Here is a 21,301-nt window from a genome sequence, read left to right on the forward strand (position 1 = left end):
GTTTTTTTGTTGTTTGACACGCTCATTGCGGATGACGAGTAATCTCGTCACCACTGGCCTTTTCCAGTGGCGCGTGACGATTATACTCGTCGAAGCGCCATTTACAAACTATTGTTCCAGTGTGAGGTTAGCAACTGCCGTGAGACGTTGTTTCGCTTGCCGCTTGTCCCAGTTTTATACTTAAATCTGGTATGATTCGTTTTCAGATCAGACTATTTTATCGGGGGTAGAGATTATAAAAAAAATTATTGTGGTACGGGGTTTAGGCTTGGATCTAATGACATGCAATAGAATAAGGATAATGAATGTACTGTAGCATTGTGGAAGAAACCTAACCTCAAAACTTTGTACTTGACTGCTTTTATGTGGTATTTTTTGATGGTGTATCGGGTAATTCACCCCTGCTTTTACCCTCCATTTGGCAATACTGAGGACCGGCTAGCAGTATTATTTGCAGTGCTGCTATCTGTTGGGCTCTTGAAAACTTCGTCCTGGTACACAGTAGGATGCTTCTAATTTAGATGAAACCAAATTTAAACCATCCACGCAGCACATTTGCTGTTCGCGCCACTGGCAGTGGCCGGCCATTGCGCTGCCGCGTTAAACGTGTTAAACACCTTTCTACACAAAAATCTGTCAAATGGCAACGGATATAAATTTGGGATGACCCCTTTCCCACAGATACCTAATCACAGTACGATTCATACTGGAGAGGAGAATTGACTTTCTGTCACATTGTTGACAAGACCAATTGTCCCAAAGGGGTGGGAACCAACAAGAATAGTAGTGGATGAAGTAAAAATCACAAAGCTGGTCTCATATTGTAACTAGCTTGCTTGGCTGCTATGGGAGCTGATAGAGTCCTTAACTCACAGACTGCCCTCAAGTATGATTTGAATTTATCATTTGATCCCCAACTCTTTCACCAGGTGTGTAAAATGGTTTCGCTCAGCTAAAGTAAGGCATCACTAACAATGTAGCTCTCACATTTTATACGGAATCATTATTATTTATTTTCTTGAGCTGCACATTATTCTTCCTCACATCATATTGTCAAACCATATTCGTTATTGACTTTACAAAATTAATCATATTTTCTATTTTCTAAACAGACATCCAACTAGGCAATCTACTTTAAATAATTTTTAAGCTACATGAACTACCTACTTTTCTAATAACCAAACAGTAATAATTTATTTGAAGTTGACCGGATTCTTTTTTATTAAATCACAAAATACCCTAGGTTTACCACAGGTCACCAAATAATAATAATAATAACCCCCCAGTCCCATAAATATTTTGTTCAGTTCCAGGCTTTTGATCTTACACATGATACTCTCATTGAACTGGCATTGTTGATGTTATACATTATTATTACATGACATTATACATGATCTTATACATGATACTCTCATTGGACTGGCATTGTTGATGTTATACATGATTATTACGTGACATTATACTGGATCTTATACATGATACTCTCATTGGACTGGCATTGTTGATGTTATACATGATTATTACGTGACATTATACTGGATCTTATACATGATACTCTCATTGGACTGGCATTGTTGATGTTATACATGATTATTACATGACATTATACTGGATCTTACACATGATACTCTCATTGGACTGGCATTGTTGATGTTATACATGATTATTACATGACATTATACTGGATCTTATACATGATACTCTCATTGGACTGGCATTGTTGATGTTATACATGATTATTACATGACATTATACTGGATCTTATACATGATACTCTCATTGGACTGGCATTGTTGATGTTATACATGATTATTACATGACATTATACTGGATCTTATACATGATACTCTCATTGGACTGGCATCGTTGATGTTATACATGATTATTACATGACATTATACTTGATCTTATTCATGATACTCTCATTGGACTGGCATTGTTGATGTTTTAGCAACACAATGTTTTACGGCATCCAGTTAGGAACATTTATGACCAAAATAAATTTAAATCTAAGATTAAAACCATTTTTTTAAATTGTTAACATATTTTATGATTTTAGTGAATCGTAGATTAGTTTGACTTGACTTATTTCCTTTCACTCCTGCACAGAGCGTAGGGCCTCCACAAAACAACACCAAAGCCCGTTTCTCCACCGAATCTTGGTTTTTATGGAGAGTATGCCCAATCCAACCCCACTTGTGTTTTTTTTATCTGGACATCTACAGGTTCTTCCATTGTAAAATTCCACAGTTCTATGTTTGAAATAACTTCGGACCAATAGATTTTCTATATTTTCTAAAACACATGTTAATACACTCTTGAAGTTTTTGTGAATACTAGGTGAATTTAGATTAGCTTAGTTCTGCTGTAATGTCTTTTCATGAAATAGATTCAATTTAACTTCTTGTAATCCTGTGTCAAGCCTGACTGATTACATATTTTGACCCTCTTGTGACACCGTCATCAGATTAGTACAAAAACAAAACCTATTTCTAGAATTGAACTTTCATTCCTAAAATGTGTAAAGCAGCAACATTTTTTTTTACAGTTAACAACTTGATTCTTCATTAGTTTCTTCATTTTAACTCGTAACCGTTAGATATATGAAAGAACAAGATTTTTTACTATGATGATGCCTAAAAAGCGTTAAAACTAAAACGCACAATTTCTCGGGAATAGCACATTATCACAAGGCTGCTTTAGATATTGTAACCTTGTTTATTAGATCTTGTAGGTTAAAGCATTGACTTAGATACCGAAGCAGAGATCCCATCCATGCAGACCAGCTGTACCCAATATTGTAATGAAATAGAACATTGGTGAATGAGCAACTCGCAAAATATCTTCTCCCGCAAGGTTTGTTAATGCGACGTGACATAAAAGATGCTAAAAAGTGATATAGCTAATGATAAGTTGTCATTTAAGTGTAAAGTAACAATTAGCATATACAACTTTGTCCCTTTTCAGGCAAAAACTTTCTAAAACTTTGGCAAGTGAATGGAATGTTTGCCTCTATCCAAAGTGAAAATTTTCACTGATCCAGTGATGACAAAAATCATTGAAACAAATAATCTGTTAAGATTAACACAGGAAATCTAAGTGGAACTATTTACGTGGTGGATCTTATAGATTGAATTATTGTGTTTAGTTGCCATAAACTGTCATGAGTTTAATTTGTTTTAGAAGGTTGTGAGAACGTGCTGGGACTGTCACTACCTCCGGACGGAGGGGTTCAGCCACTACCTAGCAATGTCATCAACAAACAGCCAGCCACCATGGAGGCGCAGTACATGCAGCAACAAAGTCAGATATTCGTGTTCTCAACAGCGTTGGCCAACAAGTCAGCTGAATCTGTACTCCAAGGCCAGTTCTCCTCCATCATTGCCTACCACTGTGCCCAGCCCCGCACCAAGAAGTTTCTTGAGGTAAGTTTTCTAGACACCTATCTGTCTCTAACTTACACATACAGTTGAGTCCAGCTATTCTGAACTTGATGCTGCAGAATGTCCCCGCAACTGGGGAAGATATTCATGATAATCGCCTCAACTGCAAAGTATGGTTTTGTTGTAACTGCAGAACACGTTCATGAGTTTGTCATGACCACAGAAGATTCCACACACATTGACATCGACTTGCATAACGTCAGATTACCGAGAGTGTCTGGTAACTGAGTGCCAACTGCACTATAGTTTCTATAGATACGTTAAGCAGCGCAAACGTTGGCCTTGCTCAAAAAAATTTTGTTCTTTGTAATATCTACGGTTTTACCTCCATTCGCCTGTCCACATTGGTCTCAGCCTTGTGTGGGGAATGTACTAAGCAAGTAATTATCATTCATATGCGTAGAAGCTATAAAAATTAATTTGAAATGCGCAAAGTTTTATAACTTGAATTTATAGAACTCTAATTTAAAACTGTTCTACAGGGTCACCTTAAAAATGTTTTTTCTTCATTCACAGAAACATCCCCTGAAGATGACCCAGTTCAACAGGCAGAATCCGGCGCAGTGGCTGAACAACCTGGCGCAGATGAAGCAGAAGAGTGCGCCGGGAGGTATCAAATGTCAAGGCATGGGCAGAGGCATGAAAAACAATCTCATGATGGACGTAGGCCTTGGAATGGGGAACAGGATGCCTCTTTGGAATCAGGTATGTCTTAGATAGATGTGCAAGTTTTAGTGTCCAATATTTATTGTTCAGTTGTACTTGGAGAGCTAGCTGGTGTGGTGGTAGACCAAGGAAGCTTTGGTCCCCAAGGTCCCTGGCTTAGATCCCGCCAATTAATACTGGCTTTAGCTTGTCATAAAGCTGCGACTCAAGTTCTAGCGTGAAGGAATATGTACAACGGTACTTAGCATTTGTTAATCATCGATCCTTGTAAGAACCCAAAGTATCAATAACGTCGTATCAGTACTGTCAGTCTCAAACATTTCAAAGAATCTGAAGCTATCTCTCACTGAACAGCTAATTTTAGTTAGTTTGTTCTTAACCATTGATCATCATTGTGATTGCCTAAAATGCTAAGCATTATTTTACTAGACATTATTTTATATTCCTGATTTTTCTGTTACCATTCCAAAAGCATCAATGACGTTGTACATCAGTACTGGCAGTCTTAAAGATATCTTGTATTTTATTTCAAAGAATCTGAATTCATCTCGGACTGAACAGTCGTTAGTCATAAAAAACATTAATGAAACTTGTTGTTAACTATTGCTAATCATTGCAATAGTGTAAAATCCTGAGCATATTCTTAAGAAATCATATCCGTCATTTTTAAACTATGTATTCCTGCAATAATGATTTGTCTGAAAATGAATATGAAACTTCATTCTCCTACTTATTCCATGATTGTTTTTGGAAATCACATTTTCGTTGATATTATTACCAGTTAAACTGATGTGATAGTAATTTCACTGAAACTTTTAACAATTTAGTTTTTTAATTTTTGAACCCATGAAAAAAGCAAGTCAAATTCAATTACAAAAGGTAAGTAGAATAATAAAAAAAAAAAATAAATTAACCAATTTGATGATTTATTAGCATTAGACGTCAGTTATGTGTCATCCTCCAAAGCATAAAGACAAGCTTATTGTTAAATGAAATGATTTTTCTATCATATAAATCTAGATGGAAGCTCATTAAATATATACTGTATAGGTTTATCATAACATACATTTTCTCCCTAACTCGTCTTTAATTTTGTGTTTAAAATAATAGCTTATGACCATATTTTCCAAGGACTATTCCAGATTTAAATTAGAGGAATATGTTCCTATCCGTACAATCTAGACCAAAAACTTGCATTTATGTCTTACAAATGGACACAGGTCAAAGTTTGTAAGGGGACGTTTTAACTAAGGTTTTTGATTTCTAATACTCCCAAGGTTAATTAAAGATTCACATTATTTATATCTTGTTCATTGTTGGTTTTAAGTTGTCAAACATCATTAATGAGGATATCACATTTCGCCCTCTTAATGATTTAATTTGGTTCTTGTATGTTTTAGTTGAAACTTAAGTCTGGTACCAAGGATCTGGTGATTGCTAATTTAAGGAATAATTCTTTCAAAGGTCAGTTTGATTTTGTATCATTCAAGTGGTAAATAAGCCCCACAGTTGAAACAAATGAAAAATGAATAGCTCCATGAAACTGCCAAATTAATCATTTATTTATGGATATTTCAGTGTGACTACTAACATTAGATTTAGTTCACCTCCGTACTCTAACCATTGAAAACTACTTCACCACCACTATTTTATGTTCCATTCATTTGCCAAACAGACATTTTAAACTTTGAGTAACTTATGTGTTATCATTTTCTATGATTATTGGTTAGCAAACCCTAAAATATTATTCAGAGTTTACATCAGTTGAGAAAAGGAAACAATAAACTACGAATTTATATAACGTAAAGATGGAAACACCAAATATTTTGACAGTAATTTATTCTAATAACTAAGATTGCCATTATGGTGGTTTTCTAGAGTCATAGGTTGCTTGTATTGAAGTATTATTTTACTTCCTGCCAAGTTTTCCTCATAATTATCTGGTTCAAGGGATAAGATAAGATATTTAACATTAGAAAGCTGGTAGAATATTTATCTGAGCATGAGGCAATGTTATCTATTCTAACTCTGATCAAAAAACCAAAAGCTAAATTATGGTTTGTGGTAAACTAATAAAAACAATCTAATCATCAATGAAATCAAGTTTAGGATAGGTTATCAAGTCATGTTTTATAAGGGTATAACTAATAAATTTTGAAATAACATCAACCATAACTAATATAACTAACATTTTAATGATTAAACCAAATTTACTTCCGTAGTTTTTGTGGAAGCCTAAAATTAGTGTTGAAATAAAGTGGTATATGGTGAATAATGCTGCTGGGTACTTAAAGATGTTATGAATAGAGGCTGCCAATTAAAAATTTAGGACAAAAGTGTTTGTATTTTCAAGCATGGGTGCAAGTAGATCAATCTTTTTCTTCTATTTTTCTTATTATTGACAACTTATATATATAAAACTTAAACCAGGTTATTATTTCAAGACATTAGTGAAATGTCTAGATTGGTATATTGCAAATATATTTATACTTCAAGGTTAAGTAGGTCTTGTTTGACCCGCAATGGTTGATTAGAATTTGGGAATTGAATAGTTTGTATTTCATACAATTCTCTTTTTATTTCTAGAATCTAATGTACCATACACTACTTATACAAGGTAGATAATAGAGAAAAGTTACCAAAATCAATTAACAAATATTTATCGAATAATTTTGAAAGAAAAAAAAACAATTACAATATATTTATTTATATAGCCTATGAAAGTAAATTAAACTACAACTAAGCAATGTTAGGGACACAAAAGCATTTTCAACACCAAATTGGGTAAATATCATCCAGTCTAGATTTGGTGATCTTTTTTTGAAATCTCAATTCAATAAATGAAATTGTATAGTCACGTAATAAAATGTTTTGAGGTAAATTTTTGCACAGATGCTTACTTATCTACGTGTTGTGTGGAAATACATCAACGATGTTTGTGCTCTTCCTCATTCCATTCTATTAGTAATATCGGTCGCAGATAGGAACTCTTGAATGCATAGGGCCTAACTATTCAGTGGTAGATTTATAATTGAATCCCTCGTTTCTAATTAAGCATTTAGGGAACCTGTCGATTATGTAATAAGAAAAAATGGTTTTTAGAAAGACTTTTAATTTCAATTGTTTGTTGTAACATTATGACAGTATTATTTCATTGTGTACATCTATAAAAATAACTAATGTACAATTTACGGTTAAGGATGTAACATAAAGCACTAGGGCTTTATTCCACCCATATAGAGTTGAGGGAAAAGAGGGAAGGCTGCAGTAATTAAATACCTGGAAAAAATATTAAACTAGGCGATGGACACAATTTTTTATTTTATGAGAATTTATTCCTGGATGTTTCTTACAAATCACTAAATATTCCTTGCATGACTTGGTAGACACTGCAAAAATATCTTACATAAGACTTGTTTCTTATGAATGGATAGAGAATTTAACTTTTTCTTTAAATATATTTCCCTTCAACTAGTAGGCTTACCTGTTGAAAACTATATTATCTGAGATCTGCCTTTCAAGAATGAAACGTCTTTTCTCTAATGTTATTGAGCAAATAACTAACTGTACAATATTGATACCAGGGTCCGAACGCTATGAGTGGTGGTGGAGGTGGCAACCTAGGCATGACTCCGCAGATGAAGCCCGAGCCTCCCATGCTACCAGGGTCTCCTGGCCCCAACATACTCCAGGGAGGGATGATGCCTTCCCTCAGTGAGTTCACTGACGACTCCATGGCTCTAGGAGCTCATCATTCCTTAGCTGGTAAGCTGTTATAGTTTTCAGAAATGTTTCGTGTATTGGACCTTTTAGAAATCACTGGTTTTTTTTTTTTGCTCTGAAATGTTACTAGTATATCATGTAAAATCCAAACAAATTGGTCAAAAATTGTGTTATCTATTTGGATTATTTTGATGTTCAATCTGTGTCTTTGTAAGGCCAAGTAGTAAGTGTGAGCCGGTAACACAACACACTGCAAATCCAAGGCAGTTTGTGGGTTTGTGTCCCATTGTCGCCACTAAAAATTATCAGTATATCTAATTCTCGTCCTGCACTGGCTCACCATGTGCTTTGCTTGATATTCCCACACACAGGGTCGAGACTTATGTGGACAAGAAAATGCAAGGATGAAGGGGCTAACCATTATTTATTTATTTTTTTTTAACACTAAGAGATTTATTGTAAATTTTTCTCTGAGGGGGGAAGTTGTTCTCTTCCATGCTTTTTTTTTGTGTTGAATGTGTGTAGGGCGAAATATACATAAAAGTACAATACAGTAGGCCTACTCATTCGTCCAAACAATTTTCAAATGACTTTTCTTAAAATTTTAAACATTGAAGTTTTTTACTATATGTATCTATTTCAGGAATATACTTAAGGCGTATTTGATTCATTTTCAAACTGGTCCTAATTGTTTCTTGTCTTTCTATTAAAAACAATGCAGTGAAAGGATGCAGAAACATATTGAAAACGCTTTATGTCTATTACAAATGTTCTAGGTCAAGATATATATGAGTGTAAATATTAGGCCTGCTGTTTGAATCGATCATGTTTTATCTTTGTACAAAAAGAAAAAAAGTATGAAAATTCAAAATTGAGTTGAAATTATATATTCTCTATTACATCATTTGTCTAACAAAGCCACAACGGAACTACGTAACTATCTCATGAATTTATAGGTGTGAAAGTGCCTGATGAGAACCTGACTCCACAGCAAAGACAGCACAGAGAAGAGCAGTTGGCGACACTAAGGAAGATGCAGCAGATGTTGTTTCCGGAGCATCACTCTCCCAGTAGTGGAGACCCCAGCAACCCTCAACCCTCGGATCTGGACCAGGTGACAGGCTTGACTGATACCCCAGACCTCATGATGAACCATAAAAACCAACCCGTCGTCAGTCAAGCCGACTGGCAGAAGATCCAGATGCAGTTTTATGACGGGAAGAAGAAGAATAATGGTTCGTCGAATCAGCCTAATGCGAATCATAATAACGGATCAAGAGGACAAGGACCTCCCCCTCCTTACCACCAAGTGACTCGGTCTGCTAGTGTGCCTGTCGGGGAAACTCCGGGTTCTCCGGCGAACAATACATCCAACCTCTCCCTCCCGTCCCCTCGTACCTGCAGCCCCACGGAGAACAAGGTCCCTGCCGTAGACTCGCCAGGTCCCCCCCGCTCGAACCCAGGCACCCCTGCCTCTACACACCTGTCACCCAAGAAGGAGAAGCCCAATGGAAACAACAGCGTCGTAGGAGAGTTCTCCCCCACTAGCAATATGTCCGCTCCTACGAGTCAGCAGTCTCCAGGTATGCAACTACTGTTAGTCTTAAAAATTTGTAGAAAGTTGAATTAAAGAAAATTGAATATCCGAAGGAAGGAGTATTAAATAGGATAGACTTTTTTTATCTCTACAAAAAGTTTTTCAATACATGAATTGCAATGATAAAGTGGTCCTTTAAGCCACCAAAAAGATTCATAAGGGGTTTTAGGGAAAATTAAAAAATTGCACCAAAAATAACATTTGCTAACAGAACAGTAAAACTTTGGCTAATGGAAAGAAAGGGAACAAGGGCGTTTTGGATAACCAATTTTTTTTCAGTTAATCAATGGTTAGAATTGTATTTAAAGTTATTTTAACAACTTAAAAGCCTCATTGAACCTATTGCAAATAAATTGAACTCAATGCAAGCTGCAGCAGGGATTCGGCTCAAGTCAAATGCAGGTATAAGATTCATGTTATCATCTGCTCCAATACATTCTGTTGTTTCCTGTACCATGTCCAGATTATGTGATGTGGAAAATGAAAAGGGACCTCTTGTCAAGAATTTTCGATTTTGAGTTATCTATATATATATATATATATTTTAATTCCTTATTAAATTCCAAATCTCTTGGTGCAAGTTAGTGATGCGCGATTGCGAGATGTTTGAACAATCGAAATGTTCCTTCTCGAGATGTTACGCTTATCGATTGTTTTGATTGCTTAGCGAGAGGTTTGTACAATCGAGATGTTTCTCGCGATTGTTGCATTTGTTAAGCCTAAACGTCTGTTCGCATCTGTCTACATTTCATGAGAGTTGTTACGAGGATGTTAGTTCTTTTTCTAGATTCTTATAGAATAGTATAGACTATTATGCACAACATATACATATATATATATATATACTGCTGACATATAAATAAGCACTTACAGTACGTCACTCGGTCATGCCAACAGAAATAGAAAATTATTTTAAAGTAATGGGTAATATGGTAAATAATACTGTTAACATAACATTTATGAGGACCTACTGTCTTGTTATAAACATTTTGATTCAAATAGCCTACAAGCATTTTGTTTGTAAAATATATCGTCTTGTCAATAGTTTTTATTGAGTGGTATTAAATCACTATTCCGTAGATAAAGTAAATAAGTAATATATCAATAAACCTTCCTTGGTTTGAAGTAAGATATACCTCTAATTGGGGGGTCAATCCCCGGCAAATGCAATAGAAATTATATGATAATAAATGACGATGCCGCACTTAACGAAACAATCGTCACGAACATCTCGTTAAAATCTCTCGCCTCTCATATCTCCCCGAGAGAACACGAGAGATACAAGAGAAGAGAGAGTTTGTGAGATACGAGAGAAGAAAAGCCTGGCTGAAACGAAACAATCGTCACCAACAACTGTCACGAACATCTCGTTAAAGCCGCTCAGTAAGAACCTCTCGCCTCTCGGTTCTCTAGACGAATGCGAGATACGAGAGAAGAGAAGCCGTGCTGAAACGAAACAATCGTCATGAACATCTCGTTAAAACCTCTCGGTAAGAACCTCTCGCTCAGCAAAAATAAGATCAAAACGTCTCGAGAGGTTCAAACAATCGAAACGTTTCGATTGTAACATCTCGCAATCGCGCATCACTAGTGCAAGTACACAAATTTTTTGTTAAAGTTATAGGACTTTGAAATTTTGTTAGGGAAAAGAGTCATTTTGAGAAAAAAACTATTTTAAAATTTCAAATATGCATAAAAACAGTTTTTTTCGTATTCAAGAAACGATTTTGGTATTAAAAAAAGCTTATAAGGTCCTCTTTGGGGGCAATACCAATTTTTGTCTTAACTCACAGTAGTTTTCATTTAAATAATTGTTTTATCCAAGCATGTCGAGAAAATCACATTTCAGAAAAGGGACCTCTTGTCGGCCCTATATTATTTCACCATAACATAAAAAAGGTACCTCTTGTAGGGACTAATTAGTGAGATATTTTGTTCTCCCTAAACTGAACTTTTTTGTAGTTCTCTAAATTTCCACTAGAATGCAGGACAATTGCTTTTTTGCACTAAAGTTTGTTTTTTAAAAGAATATTAGAAATGGGACCTCTTGTCGTTATGACGAAATAACATTGATCGATAAGAGGTACCTTTTCTCAGACCATGTACAAAATGATTTATTTCGACCTTTAACATCTTTTTGATGTTTTGCCTTATACATCGATTCAATATTTTAACCGATACTGTCCTGTTCTATGTTAAATAAGGTATAACGATAAAAAATCAAATTTCAATATTTTCGACCTTAATCACCTATATTGGCTATACTGAAAATTTTGCATCGCCGACAAGAGGTCTCTTTTAATTTTCCACATCACATATCATGGTCATATAGCTGAAGCTTGGAGTTGTCTGCTTGAACAAACTATCCACGTCATTGCAAACAATTCCTGTTGTCCAGCTGATTTGGTTTGGTTTTGATTAGCTTAGGTTTCGGTTGATGTGGTGAGTCGGTGGCTCAGTTGGTAGCGTCGCGGACTTCGGACCCAAGGCAGCAATGTCGTGGGTTCGGATCATGGTCACTGCTGCAAACATTTTATCATTACAGTTCACCATCGTACTGTACGGGCGCATCCCTTGCTTTGCTGGATACGTTCCACGCACAGATCTGTAGTCTATGTGGACGGTCAAATACTAGGTTAAAAGAGGCTGCCAACGGTGCCAACCTCAAAAAAAAGAGAGTTCCAGTATACACTTTTTAATCACAATTTCTAGCAGGAATGATAATTTAGTATCTGTAAATTTGCAAATGTGTATGTGTACACAGTTGAAGTATTGTATTTGAACAGTTTTGAAATATAATTTTTACTTTCCAGTGGACAGTTTGTTCTGCCGATCTCTGCAATCATTAGCACAACAAAAGCAGCCTTCGTCTAACTCCACTCCTACATCGAAGGAGCCCAATCTGATGCCGGTGCCTTCCCCTCAGCAGATTCAATACCTAAACACCTTTGAAGGCCAGGAACTGACCATCCAGAAACAACCTAATACCAGCCTCAAGGAAACTAACATTATGTCACCATCGTAAGTTGATTTATCTTTTCTGAGTGGTAATATTAATCATTTCCTCATTTTAGCGAATTTCCCTTTAGGGAAGTAGCTATTACCGTAGGTCTCATGGTAAGACTTGAGCACGGGACCGATTTACTTTTTTAAATTTTGTTTTGATGTCCCCAGAGGCAAAAAACAATTCGTTCAAATTTTTGTATATGCATATATATACAGGGTGTTTTTAAAATAATGCCGGGATTTTAAACGGTCGTTGCTCGGGGACTATTCAAGATAATTAAACGATTTAAACATCAAATTAAAGGGAAAAGAATTCAGTTTTTTTCTCATTCTTTCATACAATTCGGAATGATTTAATAAGATTCAGATTTTCATCAATCTTATATGAGCGTAAAACTGGTAAAGTCTGTATGCTTAGGGTGATCGGCGGGTTTATCTGATGTCTTAACTGAACCTTTTTCAGCACAAAGACTCTTATCTTTTATAGATAACATCATAAAGTGACCAATTTAGGTTTGTTAAACTGAAGACTTTGTCGGGCAATCAATTTTTTCGGGCTTCTGATGCAGGATTGTCGGATTTCTTCGAGTATGTCATCGCTTGTTTTTAGCCGGCCAGGTGAATGTCTTTTCAAAACACTTCGTTCACGAAACTCATTAAACCAGCTTCAAGTTTCTTTGTCATCAAGTAGATTTAAATTTAGTTTAATTAGGAATGGATATAAACTTTGCGAACTACAGATTACAATCTGTGCCTTCTGTTGCGCCATAAACGTCGTACTGGCGACTGGCGTCAGGCGTATGAGTTACAATAGCGACCTATCACCCCACACCTGTTTTAGGTATGCCAAGGTCAAAGTTTTCTCCCTTACTAAACAGGAAACAAAACTTAGTTATTTTAGCTTCAATTTGACGTATAAAACGTTTAGTTGCCTTGAATAGTATCCAAGCAATTACAGTAGGATCTCGTTAATCCGGCCCTATATGGGGATTAGTAGGGCCGGATTATAGAAAATGCCGGATTAGTGGAAATGCATCAGAAATTGAAGTGGTTTTACAATAAACAACATTTTATTGCTTACGAAAACTATGATAACAATTATTTGAATTTCTGTACAGTATAGGCCTAATGAAATGTTGTTTAATGTATTATTGTAAAAAATAAACAGTGATATGAAACAGCAAACAACCGCACAGTACAATATCAGACAATGAACAAAGATAATCCCTAAATACTGTAAAATTAAAATTACAGAACTTTAGGCCTACTGTACACTTTACATGTAAGACTTACTTAAACAACAGCAAAATAGTTTGTAATATTTTTCTGCTTCTTTGCATTAAAAGAAAGTTTTAAAACATTTTCCTGGAGCCTCTTTAGTGTCATAATATCGGAAGCCGAAGCACCGTTTTCTTCCGCCCAAGTTATTGCAGTTGCGTAGGCACAGAGCGCCGAATCCGTGTTGACTGTGTGTGCAGCTGCAGCTGTCGACGTACTGGCTCCGCCCACTCCGCCCTCCTCGTCCCCCTCCACCACGTCACTGCCGTCTAGAACATCTTTGATTATCTCATCGTCTGTCATGATTTGACACTGCTCGTCGTCTGCTCCGTCTAACCAGGCGGTAACATCGGCTGATGTCAGATCTTCTGGATCGTCTACTAACTGTTCGGCTATTGCTTCTCTCAAGTCATTTAGCTCAGCATCTGTTGTCACTGTCGTTTGAGGATTTGATTGTCTTCTGTAATCCTCTAATAAATCAAGAGAAGGCCACAACTTCGCCCATGAACAAACAATTGTTTTTGTTGCAAGTTTTTCCCATGCGCTTGCAAGATTAAAAACAACATCTTTCAGGTTGGTTTCCTTCAGAGCTGTAACAACACTCCCCTCTTTTGACAAAACACTGTACAAAAGGGTTTTTTGTAATTCGATTTTATAGTTTGGATCACATTTTGGTCCATGGGCTGGAGTATCGGAGTTACATTTGGGGGCAAAAATAAAGCAGTGATTTTTCCATCCCTACTTTTTAACTCATCCCCATCTGGATGTCCAGGACAATTATCGAGCAACAAAAGGGCTTTTTGAGGCAGTTTTTGTCTTTTCAAAAACTTTTTTACTGATGGAACAAAATTTTGATGGAACCATTCCGAAAAAAGAGTTTTTGTCATCCATCCTTTTGTCGAGTTTGTGTATGTAACTGGCAACTGTGTGTTTTTGAAAGCCCTTGGCTTTTTGGCTTTCCCAATAACAAGCAATTCTAATTTATGCGTGCCACTAGCATTACAACACGGCATAAAAGTTACTCTATCTTTGGCCAACTTGCAACCAGGGGCACTAGCTTCCTCTCTATGAACGAATGTTTGTTTCGGCAAAAGACGCCAAAACAGACCACTCTCGTCAGCATTGTAGATCTGATCTGGGCCTAAGTCCATTTCATCCACGATTTCTTTAAATTTTTCAATAAAAGGTTCTGCAGCCGCAACATCAAACGAAAGCCTTTCACCAGTCATAGTTAGCAGTCGAATTCCAAAGCGTCGTTTGAATTTATCCAGCCACCCAACACTTGCACGGAAGTCGTCCTTTTTCATGATTTTGTTATAGAACAGTTTCCCCTTTTCCATTATAATATCACGTGAAATTGGCGTGTGTCGGCTCCTTTCTTGCATGAACCAATTATAAAGTGCGTCTTCTACTTGCGGAAATTCGCCTACTTTTAATGTCTTTCTTACCTTCGAAGATGATTCACTATTCCTCTTAAAGAATGATTCGATTTGCTCCTTCTTCTTCTTTATGTTGTGTATAGTTGCACGGCCGATATTGTATTCCTTAGACAGATGAGCCAACTTTTCACCCTTTTCCAAACGTTTTAAAATCGTATACTTTTTATCTAAAGTCAGCGTTACATGCTTACGTTTTCCCGACATCGCACTACACTTGTAGATTGTATAGTATATACACTGTACTCACAACACTGCCTTCACTCAACTCACACGCCACGCACTGTACGCAACTACCCGTAGCAGACGTCAGTCGTCAGTGTACTGCTGTTGTGAAATATGGACACTCGCGTTTTCAAGTCTAGACATGAAAATTTACTGAATAATCGGCGGAAACACAGTGCCAGATTACTGGACGTGCCGGTCTAATGAACGGCCGGATTATAGAGACTCTACTGTACCATTTAAAATCCCGGCATTCTTTTAAAAACACCCTGTATATATGACTAGCAGAGTATCCGTCCTTCGTACGGGGTTGGCATATAAGTATAAAATGCTTATTGCAGTTATACTCAAGCTTTGCGTTTGCAATGGGGGAGGACACATTTTGACAAAATTTGCTTCTTTAAATTTACGGTATACTATAGTATTACACATCTACCATAGCCATAATGTTCCACCAATTCACCTACACTTAATAAAAGAAAATAAATTATTAAAAATTCTCTAAATATCCAAAATTATTAGCCTAATTAAATTCAAAACATAAACATAACTGTAAACAATCCTACTTTGACAGTTCTCATTGCATATCACAGGTTTTTGTTGCTGCTTAGTTAAAATTCACTGTTTTCATAAATGCAAAAAATAATTATAGTGCTGCACCCTGTTGGTAAATCTTATAACTTTTAATGCTTTTGCATAACATAGAACCAACGTTTTTAGTTTAAACAGCTGACAAATTTTTTAAATTCCCTTTAGATATGAATACTCATAAGGTTGACATGGGGAATCACAGAGCCACTGGGGCGGAGCCCGAAAGGATTTTTGAGATAAGAATATGCCTATATGTTAATCGGGAATGTGAGCTATCATCATGCCAAATTTCAGCCCAATCCGTCAAGTAGTTTATGCGTGATTGAACTTCAAACAAACAAACACACAAACTTTCACATTTATAATATTAGTAAGATATATATTTGTATGTATATATGATGGGAACGAGGTTTTATGGGGAGTTTTATGTAGGGTAAAAAATTGTTTCAATTTCTCTCTTGGCCAATTTAAAGAGCTTAAAAAAATAAATAATTTATTGAAGTGTTTTTGTGTTGTTATTGGTTACGTAGAAAATTAAAAAAAAATTAAATTTAAAATTCCCATGTTCTTATGGAGAATATTGTAAAATGTTATAGTTTGCTTGTTTTTGGATATATTTTGATCAATCATGGCAAATTTATTTATTTAATACTAAGCTATTAATATTTTCTTCTAAAAACACACTTTAGCCTCCCTTCAGCAGAAAACCTAGGTACTCGACTTGTTTAACATAATGTTATTTGAATAGATTTAATTGTATATCAATTCAGGCAAATAGAAATTTGGTTTAATCTGCAGGTTTGCTGCGGCGGGGGTATTATTCTTCTGTAATAGCAACTGTTAAGATACTTCTCATTTGTCCATTGTACATTTAAATGAACATGTTAATAGTACTATAATCCAAAAACTTAATTCCTCAGTTCACCCTTTAATGGAAAAAATCTTGTTTTGTTCTAAAACAAATTGAAATTATTATTGAAATTCTGTATTTGTGATTGGATAACAAAGCTATTGGCTATTGTTAACAACTATGCTACCCTCATTAGGCCTAATCTAGGTTGGATACATACATTGGTTGCCCAACGCTCACTAAATTATTGCCCAATCTCCTGTTGAACCTTTTACTAAATGCACTTGCCATATGAGAAGTTTAAGAAGTGTCTATACAGATTTTATAAGTCAAAAAAGGTTTTCTTCTTCATACTTTTTTAGCCAGGCATATTTTGGATGCAAAAAGTAACATGCCTTAAGTTCAGATATGTCTTGGGGTATTAACCAACTGTGGGTTTTGATGGGGTGAAGCAAATTACATAACAGTTGCCAGTAAATTAGATAACTATAGGTCATACTCATACTAGTAATATATGTTTTTATGGTATTAATTTGAGTTTATTGGCATGACGATTGAGTACCATACTTGGGTAGCCAGAAGGGGGTTCTTAATCGGATATTAGCCTGGCTTGGCTGGTACCCTTACATCTTATCACTTGGTGATATATAAGTGATCATGATCTCATGATAATTGTAACCACCCTTATCAAATAATACCCGATCCATTGCTCAAACTTTACTTGGTCATTGAAAGTAAAATATACTAATTCTATATGCACAGTGTTAATTTTCATTTTTCTTGTGTAAGAACCCCGACAACCAAACCAATTCCATGCTTCCCCGTGCTTTCCCATTTAGGTAAACCTGATATGCTCACAAGTAATCTTAATTTTGAAATAAAAATTTAAATATGAATACTTTTGAATTGAGAATAAAAATAGTTAATCCTGTCTACAGGTTGCCTCAAAAAAGTGTTGAAGGTGTGCTGGCAGGATCCAACACCGAGATGAACACTAAAGTATCTGGCAGGTCCACGCCTTTGACTCCTGTCTCCATGGAGTTGGGAGTATCGAGATACACAGGGACTCCAGGGGAGTTCACGACGAGTCCTCAGCCTGCTGGAGACAAGCCTGGGTCTAGACCCACACCCTCGGATCAGAGGTTCTGTCCTAGTCCAGGACAACTCCAAGACTCCATAGCAACCTCAAGGTTCAACATGATATCCTCTTCTCCTGTCATATCCAATAGTTTCATGCAGCAACAACAACCCAAACAAGGCCCCGGTACTGGTCCTGGCCCCGGTCCTCATTTCATGGACATTCCCTCACCGAACAAGAACTGCAGCGTGGAACCTATAAAAGATCCCGGTGGAAACTATCCCTGTATCGGGCCAGATAATATTCCTTTGAATCCAAATGGAATGACGAGGATATCTGTCGGCAACAACAATAAAGTTTCTCATTTTGATCCAATTACATCACTGGCACAAATGAGCCAACAACTCACGAACAATGTCGGTAGTTCACCTGTCAACCAATCAGGAGGAATGATTGGACCTTCGCCAGGAATGCATCCGGGTATGATGCCCTTCAATCACAGTGGTCCGGGCAATATGCATATGATGCCAATGAATGAAATGAACGTCTGCTCGGGACCTGGGCAAGAAATAGGTAACCCGGGAGTGGGTGTTAGAATCAATAACCCTCAAATGGGTACACATCCTCATTCGTTCAGTCCTGGTGCGGTTGGTAACGGAGGAGGAGTAGGGGTGGGAGTCGGACGGATGCCGTGTCCGTCTGTCTCTCCCAAACCCAACATGATGCAAGGAGGGTACAACGGACCTAGAATGGTTCCTCGACCTCCAGTACCCAATTCCTACAATGGTGCTAATATCCAAGTAAAGCCTAGCGCCCCTAACACGATACAGTACCTTCCCACACGACCTCAACCCGGCTCTGCAGGGCCCCGTGGACCTCCTAGCCTCGAGTTTCTGCAGCGCTTTTCAAACCCCCTCTCCAATCTAGAAGCCAAGGTTCCGACTCATAATCTACAATATTTCCCCAACAATTTCCAGCAGAACAATTCACCCAGCGGAGATATCTTGGGTAACATGAACTGTGGAGGTATGGGCCAAGGACCTGGGAACGTGATGCGTGGGCCTCTGAGAGGAGGCTCTGGTGGTATGATGAGAGTCGGAGTCCCTAACATGGGGCCCAACATGGGTGGGTTTGGGGGAAATGAGCAGATGTTCCCCAATCCTGGAGGATCGAGCTGTCAAATGTTTGTGCCTAATTCAAAAGGATCTCCTCTAGGTATGGGTGGAATGGCTCCTGATGCCAGTCAACCTCTACCCCCCTCCATGGGCCAAGCTAACAACTTCAAAAACTCGTCATTCATCGGTCCTACTACTGCTGACCCTAACTACGCTCAACAGTTTCACAATTTCCAACAGCAACTGTACGCCACAAACACGAGAAGTCAGCTTGGCAATCAGGCGATGGGAGCAAACCAACAGTTTTTTGTTCCCAAATGAACATTAACGTAGTTTGGATTGAAACGGATAGTGTACATAGCTAGATTACTTATGACGCTTACTTGTGAGACAATTTTTGTAATGTACATTTAAAATTAAAACTAACTTTTAAAACGAGACTATATTTTTAAGGTTTTAAATCGAAAATAGATGTATTTTGCTAAGTCTTCGGGTTTAGTTGTGCGAATTACTACGTTAATAGATTGAGCTCAACGTGCAACAGTTTAACTAGAATAATAATTTTATCAATCAGACATATTTCAAAAAAGTTTTATGTAATGGCCAAATCATATTTGATCTGTTTATCATTGTGTTGTTTGAACTTTGAAGATGATTTTATTTTAATGTAATTTTAAATACATGTGTTTTATTGTTGTAATATTGTCTTTTGTGTTTAATTTATTTATGGTTTTAATCCTTGTCATAATTTACAAAGCCCTCATTGGCTCAAAACCCAAATTAGCTGTTAAGACATATCAATTGGCATTATTAACATTGCGGCAAGTTGATTTTGTCAATATTTACATGTTTTTTTTCTATTGTCTAATTTCTGTGATAGGTAGTTTTTATTGTTGTTATCATATATGCAAAACATAATTTTACAGTTTCACATTTGTTTGTAATATTATAGAATATTTAGTCTCTTTTAAACTGTATTTAACCTTATTTAAAGAGTATAATTTAAACCTTGTTATCTAATAGTTCAATCAATTTTAACAGATTATATATTTTAATACTGTTTATTTAATTGCTTCTCAAACAAAGTATGTCAATCCAAGATCTAAAACTTTCTACTACATGTAAAATTACCTGATTTTGTAGGTAAATCAGTAAGTTATGTCCTGAACAACCCATTTATAATACATTTTAAACTTGAAATTCAAGCACTGTTTATACATAATATATTTGTTGTATCAATTTGAAAAGCAGTCTGAATTGTTTGGCAGAATGATACTTACATAATATTAAGTACAAAAAACTTGAGGCTTTTTTTACATAATGTATTTTGTATGTATAACATCAAATTTCTGTTTACATAATTAATTTTAAGGTTAACTTTACGTTTTTAATATAGAATTTATTTTTAGGCTTATGTTACTGTTTTATAATGTGAGTTTTTTTGTTTCTCACTTTTAACTCTCATAATGTAAGTTCAAATTTTAATTTGTATTTGAATTTTATTGAGATTCAATACGTTTTGTATATATAGCGAACTATTATTCTTTGCTGAAAATTTTTTTTAAAGATTTTAAAATAGTTGTTATTTTTAAAATAACATTTAAGAAGCTGCATGCAGCTATCCTTTAAGTCAACTTAGTTGGCGTTTTTTTAATAGGCTAAACACAAAGCTCTTCAAAATTTTTTAGCTGCCTGTAAATTAGTGAAAATGGGCCTGGCTAGATACATTTTCCAAACACTTTTACAAATACATGTAACATTTGAACAATATTTTTTCGTACATTTATAGTTTTTTATTTATTTTAAAATTTATTTGTTTAATTGATTCTTATTTGAAATATATTTTAGCAGATCGTTAAAAGTGATATGTAATTATTTTACCCCTGAATACGCAAAAATAAACATTTTTTTGTTGTCAAAAGTAAACAAATGATAGTTTCTATTATTGGAAATGTACTGCAGTAAGTATTGAAGAACAAAATTATGTCTTACTTTTAAGCTATTTTATCATGTACACTTTTTTATTGTTTTTTCTTTATTAGTAAATATTTTTTTTCCAGAAGTGAGTTTTTGAGCGTTATTGTAAAACCACTCATCAGAGTTCATTAATTCATATGCAAAACTAATTTCTCATAAGTAATTTTTTTTGTAATTGAAACTCAGAGGGGCTTCCTGCTAAACAATGTTATGCAAATTTAACTTAGTAATGGAACATTCACATTACTTGTGACCTGAACTAGGAAAACATGAATTATTAGGTAAATAATAAATGGATTTAATATCAATTATATTT

At 35.8% G+C, this 21,301-nt stretch overlaps 1 protein-coding gene across 3 annotated transcripts in view; it reads left to right on the top strand.

The window, feature by feature from the left end:
- The window catches only part of LOC128984831 (protein BCL9 homolog), a 30,274-nt gene extending 10,249 nt beyond the window's left edge, over nucleotides 1-20,025 (top strand). For 2 of the 3 annotated variants that reach the window (XM_054404205.1, XM_054404200.1), the window contains exons 4-9: nucleotides 3,184-3,425; nucleotides 3,960-4,148; nucleotides 7,694-7,874; nucleotides 8,789-9,415; nucleotides 12,243-12,450; nucleotides 17,754-20,025. In XM_054404205.1, the coding sequence (XP_054260180.1) occupies nucleotides 3,184-3,425; nucleotides 3,960-4,148; nucleotides 7,694-7,874; nucleotides 8,789-9,415; nucleotides 12,243-12,450; nucleotides 17,754-19,329 (3,023 nt within the window). In that variant the 3' untranslated portion in view covers nucleotides 19,330-20,025. The remainder of the gene's footprint in view (nucleotides 1-3,183; nucleotides 3,426-3,959; nucleotides 4,149-7,693; nucleotides 7,875-8,788; nucleotides 9,416-12,242; nucleotides 12,451-17,753) is intronic. The other variant, XM_054404213.1, reaches the window with a different exon arrangement.
- Nucleotides 20,026-21,301: the final 1,276 nt, after the last annotated feature.

Source organism: Macrosteles quadrilineatus, unplaced genomic scaffold (assembly GCF_028750875.1).
Source record: "Macrosteles quadrilineatus isolate MER2022 unplaced genomic scaffold, UCM_ALF_1.0 Scaffold_1__1_contigs__length_201487025, whole genome shotgun sequence".
Taxonomy (NCBI): Eukaryota; Metazoa; Arthropoda; class Insecta; order Hemiptera; family Cicadellidae; genus Macrosteles; species Macrosteles quadrilineatus.